This window comes from Engystomops pustulosus, chromosome 4, assembly GCF_040894005.1.
Source record: "Engystomops pustulosus chromosome 4, aEngPut4.maternal, whole genome shotgun sequence".
Classification (NCBI taxonomy): Eukaryota; Metazoa; Chordata; class Amphibia; order Anura; family Leptodactylidae; genus Engystomops; species Engystomops pustulosus.
The window spans coordinates 208,876,337-208,894,900 of NC_092414.1; the positions used below are offsets into that span (position 1 = coordinate 208,876,337).

Genomic DNA, 18,564 nt, shown 5'->3' on the forward strand with positions numbered 1-18,564 from the left:
GTGATAAGGTTTGTTAAAGAGGTGTTAGGGGGCATTAGCAGAGGAATAGTGAGCTTTTATGTGCCCAGATAATTCATGGTAAAGATATCACATGTTCATTCTCATCTGCCAGATTTGACCAGGGATAAGAGGTCGGGGTCTGTTCAGGTCTCCGACCCTGAACTTTAAGCAAAAGTCTGGATTCGGCTCAACCTCCCGCTATACCTCTGAATGGTGTCGGTACCAATTGGGCGTGTAAACTCTTTATATTCCGTTGGCAAAGCCACTAGCTTTGCTGGTAGGTTTTAGTGGGCTGACACTCGAGATTGGGGCCAGCACTGATCCTGGATGTACATTTTAGGATCAAGTACCCAAACCAATCTTTTTTGCAAGGTTAGACCGAACCCCAACCGTTCGGTCCGTTCATCCCTAGATATTACCCCCACATCATTCAGATTTGCCTAATTTTTTGCTTCTTTCTACAGCCAGAAGGAAGACTCCTGACACAGGCTCTGAAATCTGTTGTTTTGGATCCACAATTAAAAGGTTTGTGCATTTTGTTTTTTAGACTCATTTTAGAAAAATTATTTTAGACACAAAGATGGAAGTTACACTAAAGAGTGTTAAACTTCCCCTGGTTCAATGACTTGATTCAAGACAGAAAAAATGTGATGCCTTTGATTGATAAATTACCAATAGTCTGTACTTATGACAATTTCTCACACAGGCGGAGTCCAAGAAGAACGGATCACAGCAGTAGATACCAAAAATGTTGTCCCCAATACAAAGGTTGACACTATAGTTACCATTCAAGGTGAGTTCTGATTAAACAACCTACCTCTTATATACACAGTGCATGTAAAGTACTTAGAGATTGGATAATAGTCTTTATAAATAATCAGGATGTTCCTTGCCTCAGCTCATGACTTCTTCTTCTCCTTAATACCCAGGAAGTCCAGTAAGTGAAATGATAGAGAAGACGCTTGATGGCAAATTTATGACCGATTTGTTTCAAGCCCCTTATGGATGTGCGGAGCAGAACATGGTTAGATTGACGGCCCCCCTGATAGCCTTACATTTCATGGATTCCAGTCAACAGTGGGAAAGAGTAGGAGTAGACCGTAGGGACCAAGCCCTTGTGTACATCAGAGAAGGTAAGATACTCTACGATATTTATAATTTTTACTATTTTTTTCTCTAGAAAGTCACCATTACACTGTAATTTGTTATGTATTTTGTACTGAAAATTGGTATTTAACAGTTTAAAGGGAATCTGTGACCAGGGGCCTCATTTTCACTAAAGACAGGTTACAGGAGCCCCTCTCACCTGCAGTGCAAATCTGCCTTTCCGCTTTTTCTAAGCATTTGCATTAAAATATAATTGTGTGTTATAATTTACCTTGCACCCTGACAGAATCCTCTATTTAGTCCCAGGGTTTAGTCATTTGTTTAGATGTATTTAAAAAACAACACTTGACTTGTCTGTGCTTCTCACTCCTCAGTTCTCAGCCCCCACCTTTGTGCTTGTGACGCCTGTGATTAGTGCCAACATGATCAAGGGTGTCAGTGTTGTGTGGTTTCTGAAAAATGCAGCCACTACCCACCATATTTGTAGATGGCTCAGCCTGTGATCCCTCATTATGCATCCTTAGCATCAATATGAGCTGCCAATTACCTATAATAATTTTTTGTGGGCTGACTATGCCAATAAGACTGCATAAGAGAATGTGATCTCCCATCATGCATTCTGCCTCTTGATATCTCTATTTACGCTTTTATGGGTCCATTGCCATATTTCAAAGTAATCCATCATCACAATCCATCCTGATAAACCAGGGGACCTAGGGATGCAGGGGTTTTTACCAGAGTCTCTCCAGCTGTAGTTTCAAAAGCTTTTACCAATCTCTTCCCCCTCCCTCTGCCTGATTTAATCTTACACAGTGGGAGGGGAAATTTCTCCTATACAGTGTAACTGGCTGTGTACTTACATCACAGATGGTCCATGATTACGCTTCCCAGAGCCCTTACTGCTCATTTGCATAATTTTAAAAGGTGATTTTAGAAGGATTGATAAAAAATGAGCCTGGATCTATGAGTAGGTGTCCCAAATACCCCATGTCCAAATACAGATGGATCACACAGATTCTGTTACAAATGTAAGTATATACAAGGGAAAAAACTGCAGATATTGACAGCCTAAATAGCATATACATACACATAGACCGAGTGGCAGGGCAATGACACCATGATAGGCTAAGTATAAATACAAATAAATATCACAAGATAAATGACAAATATCCAACCACAAATATAGATAAAGAGAAATACAGTCCATCTCAACTCCTATAGTTCCATAATTGTCTCAACGGAGCACGGACGTCCAACCCCAAAGGCCACAGGTAACTCACAATAAAAAGGAGGAAGTCCAGCGCCAGATCAATCAACGATAAAACTTCTCCATTAAAAAAATGCATAGAGTAACGATACATGATAGGAACACCAGGAAAAAGAAGACCGTTTCGCCTCCTAGCTTAATCATGGTGAAGTTGAAACGCTGGTCTTTTCCTGGTGTTCATGTCATGTACTGTTACTCTATAAATTTTTTTAATGGACCCTAATAAAAAGAAGTTTTATCGTCAATTCATCAGGCGCTGGACTTCCTTTTTTTCTTTTATTACAAATATAGATAAATGACATTACCGCAGGTACATAACCAGAGAACTCTAGACGGGAGGGACAGAGGCCCCGCGATTATCGCCTGTCAAGCTATCTACTTAGGTTCTTTAGGTGCAGGGAAGTCAAGAGCGGATGGCACACAACAAGACCGGGTGATGGTTCCAATAGGTTTTCTTTTTATTTAAATCATAAAAGGTACACGGAAGACACACAACGCATTTCGGGGATCTGTGGTCCCCTTTTTCAAGTGGATTAGTGATCTGTTAGTTGAAGAAGGACAAAAGTATACATTCCACTTGAAAAAGGGGACCACAGATCCCCGAAACGCGTTGTGTGTCTTCCGTGTACCTTTTATGATTTAAATAAAAAGAAAACCTATTGGAACCATCACCCGGTCTTGTTGTGCACCATCCGCTCTTGACTTCCCTGCACCTATTCTCTGACTCCAGCCAAACTAGCAACTCGTGCTTGGAAAACAAAAAGACGCCGGCTGCACCCCGACCTAAAAAAAACCCTTTCATGCCAACAAGAGATTGTGCCTTACTTCGAAGCACAACTCTACCAGGTAAGCGACTGTCCAACCACGTCATATACCCTGAATCAAAACGATATCACCCTATGAGCGCTGTTGTGTTCCCTGTCTGCTATCCTTTTACTTAGATTCTTTGGTGTTTGATATTTTCTCTTAATTATTACTTGATTGTTTTTTATTTTCTATATTTTTGTTGGCAGGTATAGAACATCAGTTGACATACTCCAAAGAAGGTGGCACATACAGCCCCTGGAACAACCAGAATAACCCCAGCACATGGTACTGAAAGAAGTTTACTATCCGGTCTACCTCCAATCCCCATACGTCCCTCCCTGTTATAACAAACATCTTTGCTAAATTTGGAGAGCTTTTCTCTGATCATCGCTCCCCCTGATGTCATCTTGGAGCAGCGATCAGTTGCCATGACAGGTTCTGGTCTTTACCAGACCCAAGGCTGCATGGCATTTGCAGTTTCGTAACAACGAGCCAGTGCTTAACTGTAGTGAATACTGTGTAAAATGCCATATACTGCAATACAAAAGTATTGTAGAATATGTTAGTAATGATCAGGATGATTCAGTACCCTAGGGGGCCTAAAACATAGTAAAAAAAAAGTTTAAAAAATAAAATTCAAATCACCCCCCCCCAGCTTTTCTAAGAAGTGATATATATATCGTTTTTGGTATTCTGTACATGCAAAAAAGTGCTCATACTCTCTCCTCGGACTCCGTTCAGTCTTCTTCCTTACGTTCTAAACCCCAACAAATAACGTGAAAGGTCCTTCTGTAACAAGTTTAGTAAATCGAATCTACAGGACCTTTTCGACTGCCATGAGACCATGACACCCCCAATCCTCCCGTCTATTATAATGTGGTAGCACAAATCTTGGGGAAACATCTGATGCAGAAGCTACTCAGATACTGAGCGATGCTATGGGTTTCTCCAGATGCATCAAGGTGCAAAAAAAAAAAAAGCGACTTGCTAGGTGACCCTAGATTCCTGAACTTTGTACATGTTGGTGATGCTCATCTGATGAGGGTACAATCCTCTATGTTTGGTGGAGGTGTCATCTAATTAAACCCTTCTGGGAACAAGTACTACAGGAAATTAATATAATCTAGCTCTAGCAATGTCCATTATGACCCCTGGGTGGTCCTCTTATGACGGGCTACCTCTAGCTTTTCTCCTACCAACTAAACTTCTAATGGCAGCCTGACTTTTAATTCCTCTCCTTTGGAAACAATCTTGTTCCCCGTTGCCTAGAAGAAGCAGTACACTGGAACCAGGGAACAAGGGGAGTCTTAATATGTGGGGTGTAGGAGGGAGTACTCTAGGCACCCCACTTAGCGGTGCAATGCGGCACATTTACTAAGGGCTTTGCGCCAGTTTACTGTCAGACTTTGCACGCCCTTTTAGGTGTAAACTGCTCGCACAGGTATTTAAGAAGTGTTTACGCCGTTATTGTGTAGCACGCAACCTTTTTGTGGAGCGGCTGCAATAGTCATCATGTGACACAGATTAGGAGCGCCCCGACGCTCAGTTGGACCATGCACCAGATTTAACTTGCAAAGTCTGTTGCACAACCTATGTTAAAGGTGCACCACAAAAAAGTTGGTGAACTCTGTGGGGCCAGTGGTGGGAAGCGCCAGATTCATGATTTCTGGCTCACGATCTTATTGAATCTGTTGGACCAAGTATTATACATGGAAATAGCCCTTTTAGTGCAGTTTTCGACAATCTTAGTAAATGTGCTCAAATGTCTTCAAGTCGGTGTCATTACCTTTTCCCCGACTTTCTTTCTGCTACCTTCAGGATTTTATGCCCAATCCCACCCCCTCTACTTCTTATCTCTGCTTCTATATGTATTAGTCCCACCTTGTACTGCTTGAGCTCATGGATGTCTCACGCTTGTCGTTGTATGTACCCTTTTCTATTACAACCCCATGTGGCTAGTCATTGTCATGGCATGAATGTTCTTTGTTTGAAAAAAAAAATAAAAAAACAGAGAGAAAATCCATCATAATAAACCAGGGATGCCAAATCACAGATTAAGGCACCTTGATTGTGATAATTTATACTTGTACTTGTTATCCATGAAATCTTTCCTTCTAAATTCGACTATTACAATTATGCTAATGAATGTCTCCTTGGGGGTGTTACCAAAACTCTGTGCTCTAGTTTCATGGGCTGTTACACTGTGCAGGAGCATTTCCCCCTCCAGCTGTGTAAGAAAACAACAGTCAGAGGGAGGGAGTGCTGAGGGAGCAGAGTGGAGGGTGAGACAGTCTGACAGCCTGTGAAACTATAGCATGAAGTAGGGGGATACTCATAACACCCTCACGTTTCTAAGAATAATTTGAAAAGTAGATTTTAGAAGGAATAAGACCATGGATGAGTGCCTAGACCTATGAGTACTTTTTCCAGATTTATCCATGTTTGATTTTGATGGTTGATTTCATTTAACTCCCTCTAACTAGTCTGACAACATAGCATCCCTGTCCAGTACATCGCTCACTTTCACATTAAACTAAATAGATGTTTCAAGAAGAGAGATAAACTTTACTGTTAATAGGCCTACATCAAACTATAGGCAGGAAGAGTGCAGGGAAGATTATAAAAGTGTTCGAAATCATATAATGATCTGAAAACACAGTGAAAGCAGAGGAAAAGTTGAAGATGAACAATATACAAGTAGAATACAGGCTCACCTTAGCAACCTTTAGTGATAGTGTTACTAAGGAAAACCTATTTTGCAGTAGAATATTTGCTTGGAGGCTCCATCCTTACTTGTTATAATTTATATTTTGCTTGTGAATACTCTGGCTCCCTCTGTACTTACCAGACCCTTATATTTCAGGCTCACTGCGTATGTGGTCAAAGTATTTTCCCTGGCTTCAAGTTATGTCCATGTAGAAAAAAATAATATATGCGATTCAGTCAAGTGGCTGATTCTAAACAGGCAAAATCCAGATGGAGAATTCAGAGAGAAGTCGTACGTCTACCAGCAGGAATTGGTATGTATCAGACTCTCATAAATTAACTGGACTGCACCTGTTTTGTGTATTCTGCCAAAATTACTAATTTGTTAATAATATCCAGGAACCATCACCAGAGGTCACAGTGGGTAGGGAGGTCTGTTTTACAGACAAGTAAGGGGTGTCAGGTGTTCTTAAGGAGGGGCTGTCTGTATATTTAGTAACTGTATCCCCTTTTTTTTTACATAGGGCGCTGTAAAAAAAGGTGCCAAGGAGCTGGATTCCAGTCTCACCGCCTTTGTCCTGGTCGCCCTCCTAGAAAGTAACAATAGCTGTAAAGGTGAAGTTACTGTAAGTTTTCCTGTTCAATGTAACACAAGTCGCCTCTTCTTCACTTTAATATCTACTTATATGACGGTTATGATGATACAATTACAACTAAAAGATCTTATGGGATCTAATGTAACTTTTTTTTACCCATACAGACTTAAAAAGTCGTCTAAAAACTATTCCTATATAGAGGAAGATATCGGACAGTGTTTAAATTTACAGAGGAAATGGTTTTTACAAGGAAAAGTAAACATTCTGAGCAGGGGCGTAACTAGGAGAGCTTGGGCCCCATAGCAGATTTATGCGTAGGGCCCCTCTTTCCCATAAAAACATGTTTTTATCCATAATGATACAGACACGTTTATACAACAGCACACATTTCCGCACTCATATACACACATTTCTATTATATACACACACAAGTTCTAAACTCATACACTCACTTTTATAGACTTGTATACACATACAGGCACACATTTATGCACTCATATATACAGTTATACACTAATACGTGCAGTATATACAAACTCATACGGTATATACACACATACAGTATTTACACATCCATAAATTTATACAAACATACCATGTATAAACATCAAATTTGCACACATACTTTGTAGTACATGCACATTATATACATACATACAGCATATACACTCACCGGCCACTTTATTAGGTACACCATGCTAGTAACGGGTTGGACCCCCTTTTGCCTTCAGAACTGCCTCAATTCTTCATGGCATAGATACAACAAGGTGCTGGAAGCTCCTCAGAGATTTTGGTCCATATTGACATGATGGCATCACACAGTTGCCGCAGATTTGTCGGCTGCACATCCATGATGCGAATCTCCCGTTCCACCACATCCCAAAGATGCTCTATTGGATTGAGATCTGGTGACTGTGGAGGCCATTTGTGTCCAGTGACCTCATTGTCATGTTCAAGAAACCAGTCTGAGATGATTCCAGCTTTATGACATGGCGCATTATCCTGCTGAAAGTAGCCATCAGATGTTACAGGGTACATTGTGCTCATAAAGGGATGGACATGGTCAGCAACAATACTCAGGTAGGCTGTGGCGTTGTACCAAGGGGCCCAAAGAGTGCCAAGAAAATATTCCCCACACCATGACACCACCACCACCAGCCTGACCCGCTGATACAAGGCAGGATGGATCCATGCTTTCATGTTGTTGACGCCAAATTCTGACCCTACCATCCGAATGTCGCAGCAGAAATCGAGACTCATCAGACCAGGCAACGTTTTTCCAATCTTCTACTGTCCAATTTCGATGAGCTTGTGCAAATTGTAGCCTCAGTTTCCTGTTCTTAGCTGAAAGGAGTGGCACCTGGTGTGGTCTTCTGCTGCTGTAGCCCATCTGCCTCAAAGTTCGACTTACTGTGCGTTCAGAGATGCTCTTCTGCCTACCTTGATTGTAACGAGTGGCGATTTGAGTCACTGTTGCCATTCTCTGTAAACCCTAGAGATGATTGTGTGTGAAAATCCCAGTAGATCAGCAGTTTCTGAAATACTCAGACCAGCCCTTCTGCCACCATCAACCTTGCCACGTTCAAAGGCACTCAAATCACCTTTCTTCCCCATACTGATGCTCGGTTTGAACTGCAGGAGATTGTCTTGACCATGTCTACATGCCTAAATGCACTGAGTTGACGCCATGTGATTGGCTGATTAGAAATTAAGTGTTAACGAGAAGTTGGACAGGTGTACCTAATAAAGTGGCCGGTGAGTGTATATACATATACCATAATATACTACAACATACAGTATACACCTACTGTTTATACACATAAATGCAGTATAAACACACAGTATAGAACATGATGATCATCAGAGGTCTGACTGTATAGCAGTAGTAGAAGCAGTAACAGATGGACAAGGCAGGATGTGTCTGGATGTATAGTAGTAGGGTCCATCTATTGGAGTCTTTCCCAGGGTTTGAGTGTGTAATGTTGAAGGTGGCAGCATGTGTATCTACACATTATATACAAACACTTACATTTACAGAATCATGGGACAGTGACCCATCTTAGTATTGCTGAGTTTCATATTTATAGATATATTAGCCAGAGGCTTTAACTAGTCACTTCCCATGGTGAGGATGTCGCATACAGACCATCCTGTATAGTAGTTTGCAGTTTAGAAGATCCTTTTGCAGACAGATTCAGTGATGAGGTGCCCATAGACAGCATGGAGTGTGTAGGAGAGAGAGAGGGATAGTCTAAAGCAGCGGTTCTCAACCTGTGGGTCGCGACCCCGGCAGGGGGTCGAACGACCAAAACACAGGGGTCGCCTAAAGCCATCGTAGCCACAATTCTATAGCATTTTTTGGGACAAATACAATATTCTTGTATATGGTTTGGGGTCACTGCAACATGAGGAACTGTATTGTGGGGTCACAGCATTAGAAAGGTTGAGAGCCACTGGTCGACAGGGAACAGCGAGGTGACTAGAGACAGCTAGACATTTATGACCCCTCCCCCGCAACAACAAACCTACTTGGGATGTAACTACAGAAGAGAGCCTCCACCTTATACTCACATCCTGGCCACAATAACTCCACATCACACCACACACAGTTCATAATGAGACTTACGGACACTTCTGGCGACTTTAAGGAGGCAAAGATATTTAAGGCAGCGGCACAAGATACATCAGCTAAAAAGTGCTGCTATCCTCTGATATATTGCAGGCCATAGCCTCGAGTTGCCTCAAGGTAGATGTGGAAATATGCACTATGTCCGACCTACTGATCTGATTAAATGGCTCCTTTCAAATTACTTTCCCTTTCTAGAATGTTTGACACAAGCAGGTAACTTATTTACAGGTTAACTCATTGGGGCTCATTTACTAAGGGTCCGCGGAGCGCATTTTTGTTGGATTTCCTGACGATTTCCGTTTTGCGCTACATTTAACAGGGGATTTTGTCGCACACGATCGGATTTTGGCGCTTCGGCGCCGGCTTCCACACGTCACAAATCGGGGGGTGGACCGTCGGACAAGTCGATGGATTCGGACTACGCACGGGATTTAACATTTGGAATTGTGTCACAAGACACACACTTACAAGCACCAGGAAGAAGAAGGTGAACTCCGGCGGACCTTGGCGGGGAATCGACGGATGCAGGATCTCGTTCGCACAAGCTCCTTGAATCACGCCTGACTTCATCTTCGTCGGACCGTTCGAATCGGGGATTGCGACAGGACCGGGTAAGTAAATTTGCCCCACCGAATTGAGCAGCTGACTTAGGGCTCTTTCACTTTGTCATTGATGTAAAGCTTCAGTTGCACATTGTTTCCATTCTGTCTCTCTTGTGTCTCCGTTTTCCTTCTGTTTTTTCTTTGTGTCCGCAAAAAAAAAAAAAAAGAAGGTTAAACCTTGCTTTGAATACATCGGATATTACATTAATTTTTTTTTTGCGGACCTATAGACTTCCGTGTTCCGCATCAGTGAAAAAAATAGGACATGTTGAATATTTTTTCCATAGACAACAGATCAGTGAAAAAATCACCCACAGACATCAATGGCTGAACCGCGGACACAAAAAACAGCGCCTATGTGAAAGAGCCCTTAGGGTGGTTTCACACTGGCGAAAAAACTACTGAAGGTTTAACCTTGCATTGAAAGCATAATGCATGGTTTCTCATCTCCATCAGTGAATAATGACTGACCTGACCCATGGACTTCTATTGCCTTCTGTGATGCACATGAACGAAAATCATTGATATGTTTCATCATATGCCCCTTATAGTCATACTTGTAGGTAAGCAAGACAGAGAAGATCCACAGTGTGGCGCAACTTCACTTTGGTAAGAATCTTTATTGCAAATGAACTACGCGTTTCGGCGCTTGGACCAGAACGTCTTGTTTGCCGAACCTGACGAAGGCGCTGGTCCAAGCGCCGAAACGCGTAGTTCATTTGCAATAAAGATTCTTACCAAAGTGAAGTTGCGCCACACTGTGGATCTTCTCTGTCTTGCTTACCTACAAGCATCTCCACATCGCGGGATTCTAGTTCTGGACCTTCAATCCTCGTGGCTCCACCGGCAGCACTCCACATACTTGACTACATGCTAGGCTAAAAGATAGCCGCAAGGTGAGCAGCTTTTATTAGCATTTTTTAAATACCTTTTTTAATCAAACCTACACCGGTTCGATGCGCCCTGGTTTTTTCCCTTCTACTCCTGATTCATAGAATCGGTCCAGACCCTCTCCTTATAGTCATAGTCATTACAGGTAAGCGCATCTAGACACCATGCCAAGGTCTTTGCTCCTGCCTTTATAGCTCCCCAGAGTGTTGGTCATTTAAACAATTTGATTGACAAATTTTTGGCAAGTGTCGCATTTCATATTATTTAATCCTGGTGGTAGATGGCCTTTAAGCCAATAGGAGGTTGAGGGGTCCTTGTCAAAGTAATGAAGGTAATTTCTTGTATATATTGTATATCATGTCTAGAATCAAACAAACCCGATACCCTTAAGCGCTCTTTCGCATTGGCGTTCTTTCTCACATCCGTGGTTCAGTGATTTAGACAGACGCCTCACAAAGCCATTGATTTCTAAGGGTGTTTTCACATTGGTTTGTATTTTCACTGATCCGTTGTCCATGGAAAAAATTATGAAGCATGTCCTAAATTTTTCACAGAAGGCAATAGAAGTCTATGAGTCCGCAAAAAAGAAAAAACTGCTGAAACTTTTTTTTTTATCACTGATGAGGCTTAAAAACAAGGTGCAATGTTTTTCAAAGCAATTTTAAACCTTCAGTTTTTTTGGACACGGAGACATCAATGGATGCATCATGGAGACAACAAAAGAAAAACGGAGACACAACAGAGACAAAACATAATGGATGCACAACTGAAACTGAACATCACCGCCAACGTGAAAGAGCCCTAAGGCATATTCCGTTGCATGTCCATTGACGATGGAATCTTGTTTTATGTCAGAATCTGCTTTTGACATCCGTGATGGTTCTGTTATTACAGTTTATGTCCACAATAAAAAAAATGAAGGTTTAACATTGGTAAGAAAACATAACACCTCATTCCCCAGTCTCATCTTAAAAAAAAAAATACAATAAGTCATCAGTTTTTTTTTTTTGCTGACCTGTTGACTTCTATTATTGCTTTTCATAACCCACAACCCAAAAATAGGACAAGTTCTTAGATTTTTTTCACAGACGACGGATCAGTGGAAAAGAAATGAAATGTGAAATTGCCCATTGAGAAGAATGGATCAGTGCTTTGGTAAACAAAGCAAGTATGAAAGAGCCCTACAATATAAAACATAGGGGGTCATTTACTAAGGGCCCGATTCGCATTTTACCAACGTGTTCCCCGAATATTTCCGATTTGCGCTGATTGTACCTGAATTGCCCCGGGTTTTTGGTGCACGCGATCGGAATTTGGCGCATCGGCGCCGGTATGCACGCGACGGAAATCGGGGGGAATGGCCGAACGAAAACCCGACGTATTCGGAAAAACCGCCGCATTTAAAGAAAAAATTGTGTCGCGAAAATTTCACTCACCATCATCCTGGATAGGCCGGTGTATTTCGAGGCATTCCAGCGGACTTCAGCGCAGCAGCGCCACCTGCTGGACGGCGGAGGAACTGCCTTGATGAATCCCGTCCGGACTCGAATCCAGCGCAGAAAACGCGCTGCTGTCTCCGAACTTATCGGAAGACACCGAAGTCTCCGAACTTATCAGAAGACACGCGCACATCTGCAAAGTGAAGAATAGAATAAAAACAGTGAAAACAGTGACTACAGGACCATTTAAGTGCAGAACACATTGAAAGAACAATATTATTCACATTCCAGATGTTCGTGCACATCTCCGAACCTAGCGGGAAACACGCGCGCACACCTGCAAAGTGAAGAATAGTGTTATTTCAATGTATTCTTGCAAGTAAAACATCTGGAAACATGTGTAATGTGTTCTGTAACACTGTTCTTTTAATGTGTTCTGTCAGTGAAAAAATGCTCGGGTCTCCCATTGACTATAGTGGGGCTCGTGATTCGATACGAGCACTCGAGCATCGGGAAAAGTTCGTACCGAATAACGAGTACCCGAGCATTTTACTGCTTGCTCATCTCTAGCAACCACCAATTAGTGGAAGATATGGGAAACATTGTGCAGTTACTATATACAATCTATATAACCTATTTATCATCATTTCTCTCTGGATACAGAATCTTCCTATGAGCATTCAAAAAGCTTCGGACTATTTGAATGAGAAATATCTTTCCTTGGAGACGCCCTACTCCATAGCCCTCACCTCCTACGCGTTGGCTAAGGCCGGCAAACTGCACGACACCAAGAAACTCATGGGTGCAGCTACAGGTGGGGAACCGGAAATTGTACAAGTTGATATAGATCCAAGTGATGCCTTTAATTATATAATTGGTGTTTATTCAGCGGGGCATGTGTTTTATTGGTCCTTTTATAGGGCTTTATCTGTTTTTGTTTTTGTTTTTCCTTATTGAAACATGTGGCCTTTGGTCTTTCCGACTTTTTAAAAGAAAAGCAGTCTCCAAAAGTCGCCCCTCAGCGCTAAGCTAATCTCTACGCCTGGTCTGGAGCAGCTGTAGAATTAGACCAAAATGTGCGCCTTTTGCAATTTTTTAAAAAAAAGTCACAACCTTTACATCTGGATTCAGGCGATAAGTAAGGGGTCACTGCAGAAGACTAGACTTCCTTAGGTGCAAAAAAAAGTTGCAAATGAGCAATAGCCCCATAAAAAGTCTGAAAAAGTCAAGAAAAATACAAGCCAAAAGTTTGTTACATGTGCCCCAGTGTGTTTCTTTTGATGTTCCTTGTATAGTTATTGTATTCAGCTATTTTAGATATTATCACCAATGTGAGGGATGTTATTATTATTTATTATTATTTATTGGGTTTTCTTTGTGTACATTTTTATTCCAGATAACAAACACTGGGGTGATCTAGGTTCCCGCATGTTAACTCTGGAGGCCACCTCCTACGCTCTTCTTACACTTTTGAAGATGAAAGACTATGACAAAGCTGGAGTGCTGGTGAAATGGATCACTGAGCAGAGATACTACGGGGAGGTTTGGGGATCAACACAGGTTTGTCATCCAATTCAATGGAAAATATTCTATGTTGACTTTAGTTTAGCCATGGGAGAGTGATAATATTCTGTGCTAGAATACAAGGAAGTATTGTTGAGGCCACTTTTGGGCTACTGTAGCTGGAGAAAGTGAAATAGTGGACTTGTGAATAATGATGAGCGGATCCTTTTAGGCTCCTTGAGCTAAGCCAAAACAAAAGTTCTGTCCTGGCACCCAAACACCTGCCATCAGTGCTGCCACCAGTTTTGGCACACATGCAAACCCTTTAAATGCCTCCAGCAAAGGCACTTTGCTACTGGCATTTAAATGTATGGGTCCAACTGTCATGGGTGATAACCCTTTTATACTGCCAGCATTTACAGTGTTAATACCCGCAATAGGTGCAGGTTATGATTACAGTTTTTAGCGTCGGACATGGCCCCGAGCATTGCGGTTTGAGTCCGCTCAACCCTGCTTGTGAATACATACTTGTGAGTAAGTATAAAAAAATCTAAAAAATAATTAGCGTAAAATATATTGATAGTATGACTCAACAACACATTGTAAGCTCAGTAATCCTCAGAAGACTGGTTCCTCTCCCCACTGGAAAGTGCCTTGCTTGAAAGAGATTCCACTCTGGAAGAGACAGGACCTTACCCAAAAAGGCAATCCACTTTCCTCACATGGTGCTAATTTTGTCCAGATAAATATTACTGGCATGGTCAATGCTCTGACATTGAGGAGCAAAAGAGGGTCAGAAGGTGTCCTACTCGTACCAAACAAATTAGAAATTAGAGATCCTTGTGAAAATTTCCTAAATTAGAAGCATTGCCATAATGAATAGAATTACTGCTTTATATTTTACATTATTTTTTGTAATTCTACGTTTTTTTCCGAAAGTTGTTAACATTTTAGAATAGGAATCTTCTTGTGATAAGTTCATTGTCCTACAGTATGTGCTAATATTTGGGGTATTGACCACATCTATAACCCCTGTCTTCCAGTCTACTATGATGCAGTTTGAAGCCCTTGCTCAGTATCACATAGACGTGCCGACATACAAAGACTTGGACATGGATGTCTCCTTCACTCTTCCTGGGAGATCCCAGTCTATAGTTCATCGTCTCAACCTGGGTAACGCTTTGCTGGCCCGAACAGAAGAGGTAAAGATCCAGGGATGGGTTCAATTGCTACGAAATCCTCACCATGTGTGGGTAAAAAAATATTTTCCTTATCATGACTTTATTCCTCTATTTTATTGCAGACATCTGTGGTTGGAGACTTTAAAGTCACCGCAAAAGGAAAGGGTCAAGGCACTTTGAAGGTTAGAGAAGAATGTATTCCCCAATGTTTGCATATTGATCACTTATCATTAGATCAGATCATCAAAATCAAGGGTTGTAAAGGAGTTAACCTAGAATGTTGGGTACCCAATTGTACTGCTCTGGCCAATCAGTGACTCCCTTGGACCACAGGATGTAATTTTGAAATTAAATAGAAGGGATGGTCTAAGGAGGCTACTCAGTGACCAAATCGGGTGCCACGATAGCTGCCACTTATGGCCAAGCTAAAGAAGGTGAAACTGAGTTGATGGTGGAACCAGGAACTGAAGCAGGGTAAGTACAATTTTCTTTTTATTTGGCATCCCTGACCTAAATCCAAAGGGTTTTCAAGGATTCCTAATAAACCACTTTGAACTCAAAGTATCCTCACCCATCAGCTGATTTTTAGTGATGACCTAACAACCATCAGTTGAGTAGTTCTTGTAGAAATATATTCACGGTCTAGCCAGATTCCACAACAACATTAGAAATGTATTCAGTTACATCATAACCACTCCATGAAACAATACATTATCGTCAACGCGTTTTAAGCTGAGAACCGCCCTCCCTCATGACATGTACATGAGGAAGGATGGTTCTCCACTTGAAATGTTGTCGTGGAACCTGGCTGGACCGTGAATATATTTCTGAATTTCCGCATGCCTTGGCAGTAAGGTGGCCCATGCAGGATCCGACACAAGAGGCAAGTTACGGGGTGGTGAGATGGAACTGGTACTTTCTATGAGTAGTTCTTGTACACCTCCATCCCATCTATGTGAATTGGGTTGAGATGCAATTTACGCACATGTGCAGTAGTCTCAGCATTACTGCCGGTTACACAATGTTGAGATGACCGAATTTCAGAGAGTTGGGTGACATCACCCTACAGCACTTCAGGCTTATTTGCTGAATTTTAAAAGCCTTTATTTTTGTAAAAATAAGAGTAGAAGAATCTAAAAGAAAAGTAGATCCTATCAGAGGAGGCTTGGTGCTTGGTTTACAATCCTTGATCCTTGTGGTAGATTTCCTTTAACAAGCTTTATTCTAATTTACCACCAGGTCTTATCTGTTTATTATGCTTTGGAGACAGAGAAGGAGAAAAAATGCAACAATTTTGACCTGTCTGTGACCATAAAGGACGAACCTGAGGGTAAGATACTCGCCTGGTGTTATTTTTGGTTATCTAGAGATCATTCATTTATAGTGGGCAAAGTTATGTAAAGATGGAGACAATATTATCAGTAAAAGTCCATGACTTGACAAACTTCAATGCAAATACCATAAAAGATTGCAGATTAAGTCCGGCTCACAGATCTGTAGTGAGAACAATAGATTTGGATACTGGCATATTGTTATCAGAAAGGCCAACAAGAACACAAGCCAAGTAAAGTCGTCTTCATTAGAAAATCTATTGACCAGAGTAACAAAAAATGGGAAAGAAAAACAGGACTTTGCACCTAGAAAGTGAAGCTTGAGTAGAATATATTATTGTTATTCACCAACGTCCCCCTTTAAATTAATTAAAATGGAATGTAATTTTTATTTATAATTTCCCAAACAGCCAAGAGACCTGAAGGGGCCAAGTCCACTGTGTCCATGACTATTTGCACAAGGTATGAGCTATAATGTGTTAAACTGAAAATGTTCAATTCTTGTCTAAGGGGCTACATGTTACACATAGAAAATTAGCAATGATACTTATTTATGTGATATGCGAAAGTCATCGCTCCCACCACTACAACGATCTGCTGTTGGGTCTTGGTAAGGATTTGCAAGGAGTTTCCCCTTTTGGTAGAGGGGTTAGTAAATCTGTATTACTTGGACTATTTCTAATATCCACCATTGGTGACCTGAGAATTTACAAACTAAATACTGACCACATGTTACTATGAAGTGTGTACCCTATTACAGGGTTACAACAAAGAGAGAAGAACAAAGTCCACTGGTCATCGTGAAAATGTCCTCTGTGTTGTACCTGTGAACATTTTATTAGGGTTCTCGGCATTACAGAGAATACAAGCTGTCCACATTCATTCTATTAGCCAGTGTATAAGTCTCTTGGTTTCGATGACCAGGAAGTCTATAGATTTATCATAAACAGTTCATCAATATGATGACATTGCAATCCAAAGAGCATGTAGGTTTTGTCCAAAGAGAAGGAAAACATAACCCCCTCAGAGTCCTCCACCTGATTCTGGCTTGAAAAACATTCCCCTAACCCTCCTCTCATGTACCACGGAGAAGACCTTCTACCAGATAGACTGGACTGTCCTGGAAAAAGCGCTACAAAAGTATTTATAGATTAGATAATTTCCCTTTACTGCAACCCTGCTGTAAGAGTCAGAGTGAATGGCACCTATTCCCCAACATCCCAAATTTTCAAAAACATTAGACAATTACAAAGACAAAGACAATTTCCCCAATTTTGTTTGTGCTATCAAAACCATTATTCAAAATATCAGACAACATGACTCAATGGCCGGGTTATCAGTTAGAGGTCCTACCCAGCATACAGTGGTATTTGCGGATGACCTACAGTACTTATTCTAACCTTTAATCCTTCAACTTTGTTTCTAGCTCTTCACTCACTTTTCTTCATGTTCTCCGATCGCTCAAACTTCCAAATTAACTCTACAAAGTCCATTTTTCACACTTCCTTTGGATGACCTCTTCCATTAAATACCTAGGTCTTAACATCTCAGAATAGCATAGTACATCTTAGTATGACCTAAGCTATGTCCCCATCATTAATTTAGTCTCCTCCACAATCAAAAACAAAACTTACATTTTCTAGGCTCTTAGGCTGGACCTCCTCAAAATTATTATAGTTCCTAAAGTTACATCTCTCTTGCAAACCATATCTTTTCCTTCCCTCGTCCGCTCCATCGCTCCTTTCCCAAAGCCCCCACACACCTGCTCTCCCCAGCATCAAACTCCTTCCCTATAGATCTTTGACCTTTCCTGCAGTTACAGCCCACATCTACATTATTTGTGTCTATTTATCTCCTCGTTAGCATGTTTTCTAATATGTGTTACTACTATGTATTTCTTAGCACTATTGTTGTACTTATATGAGCAATTGTTTATTTAATTGTTACATAATTATATTAAAACACAATAAAAAGACATTTAAAAAGATAACATTACAATCCTTTACTCATCATCGAGAACATATAGTGATTTGATGTAGACATAGTTCTCATATAACAAACTAAGATTAAAATATGTCTTGCAGATTTCTTAAAAATCGTGATTCCACCATGTCCATCCTAGATATTTCTATGATGACCGGTTTTGCTCCAGATATAACTAGTCTTGATAAGGTAAGTTCCAATCAGCTAGAAATTAACAAATGGAAATGGCAGAAATGAAATATGTTACAAGTGTAATGTTACTGATGGGGCAAGAACAACCAGGAAAACAGAGAAAAAGTAAGGAAAGACACAGAGGGTAAGCCCTAACACTAAACTCACCCAGCTGCCCCTACCTACTTGCCGATCCTACCTAGATGGTGGGTGACAAATGGACAAAGTTCCCTTCCAGTGTCATAGTGAAACATAAAGACAAAAACAGGAGAACAAGGTAGAATGAATAAGGGTGAAACTAAGGACTACTCTGAACAAGACAAGTCAAACATTTTAGAAAAATCAATAAAT

At 41.0% G+C, this 18,564-nt stretch overlaps 1 protein-coding gene across 1 annotated transcript in view; it reads left to right on the forward strand.

Moving 5' to 3' along the window:
* LOC140128234 (complement C3-like) overlaps window positions 1–18,564 on the forward strand; it is a 67,110-nt gene that overhangs the window by 41,611 nt on the left and 6,935 nt on the right. Inside the window, exons 22-34 of the mRNA XM_072149789.1 lie at window positions 465–525; window positions 707–793; window positions 930–1,133; window positions 3,388–3,466; window positions 6,045–6,201; window positions 6,412–6,513; window positions 12,708–12,858; window positions 13,441–13,604; window positions 14,591–14,749; window positions 14,851–14,910; window positions 15,968–16,058; window positions 16,470–16,521; window positions 18,144–18,231. Of these exons, the coding sequence (XP_072005890.1) occupies window positions 465–525; window positions 707–793; window positions 930–1,133; window positions 3,388–3,466; window positions 6,045–6,201; window positions 6,412–6,513; window positions 12,708–12,858; window positions 13,441–13,604; window positions 14,591–14,749; window positions 14,851–14,910; window positions 15,968–16,058; window positions 16,470–16,521; window positions 18,144–18,231 (1,455 nt within the window). The remainder of the gene's footprint in view (window positions 1–464; window positions 526–706; window positions 794–929; window positions 1,134–3,387; window positions 3,467–6,044; window positions 6,202–6,411; window positions 6,514–12,707; window positions 12,859–13,440; window positions 13,605–14,590; window positions 14,750–14,850; window positions 14,911–15,967; window positions 16,059–16,469; window positions 16,522–18,143; window positions 18,232–18,564) is intronic.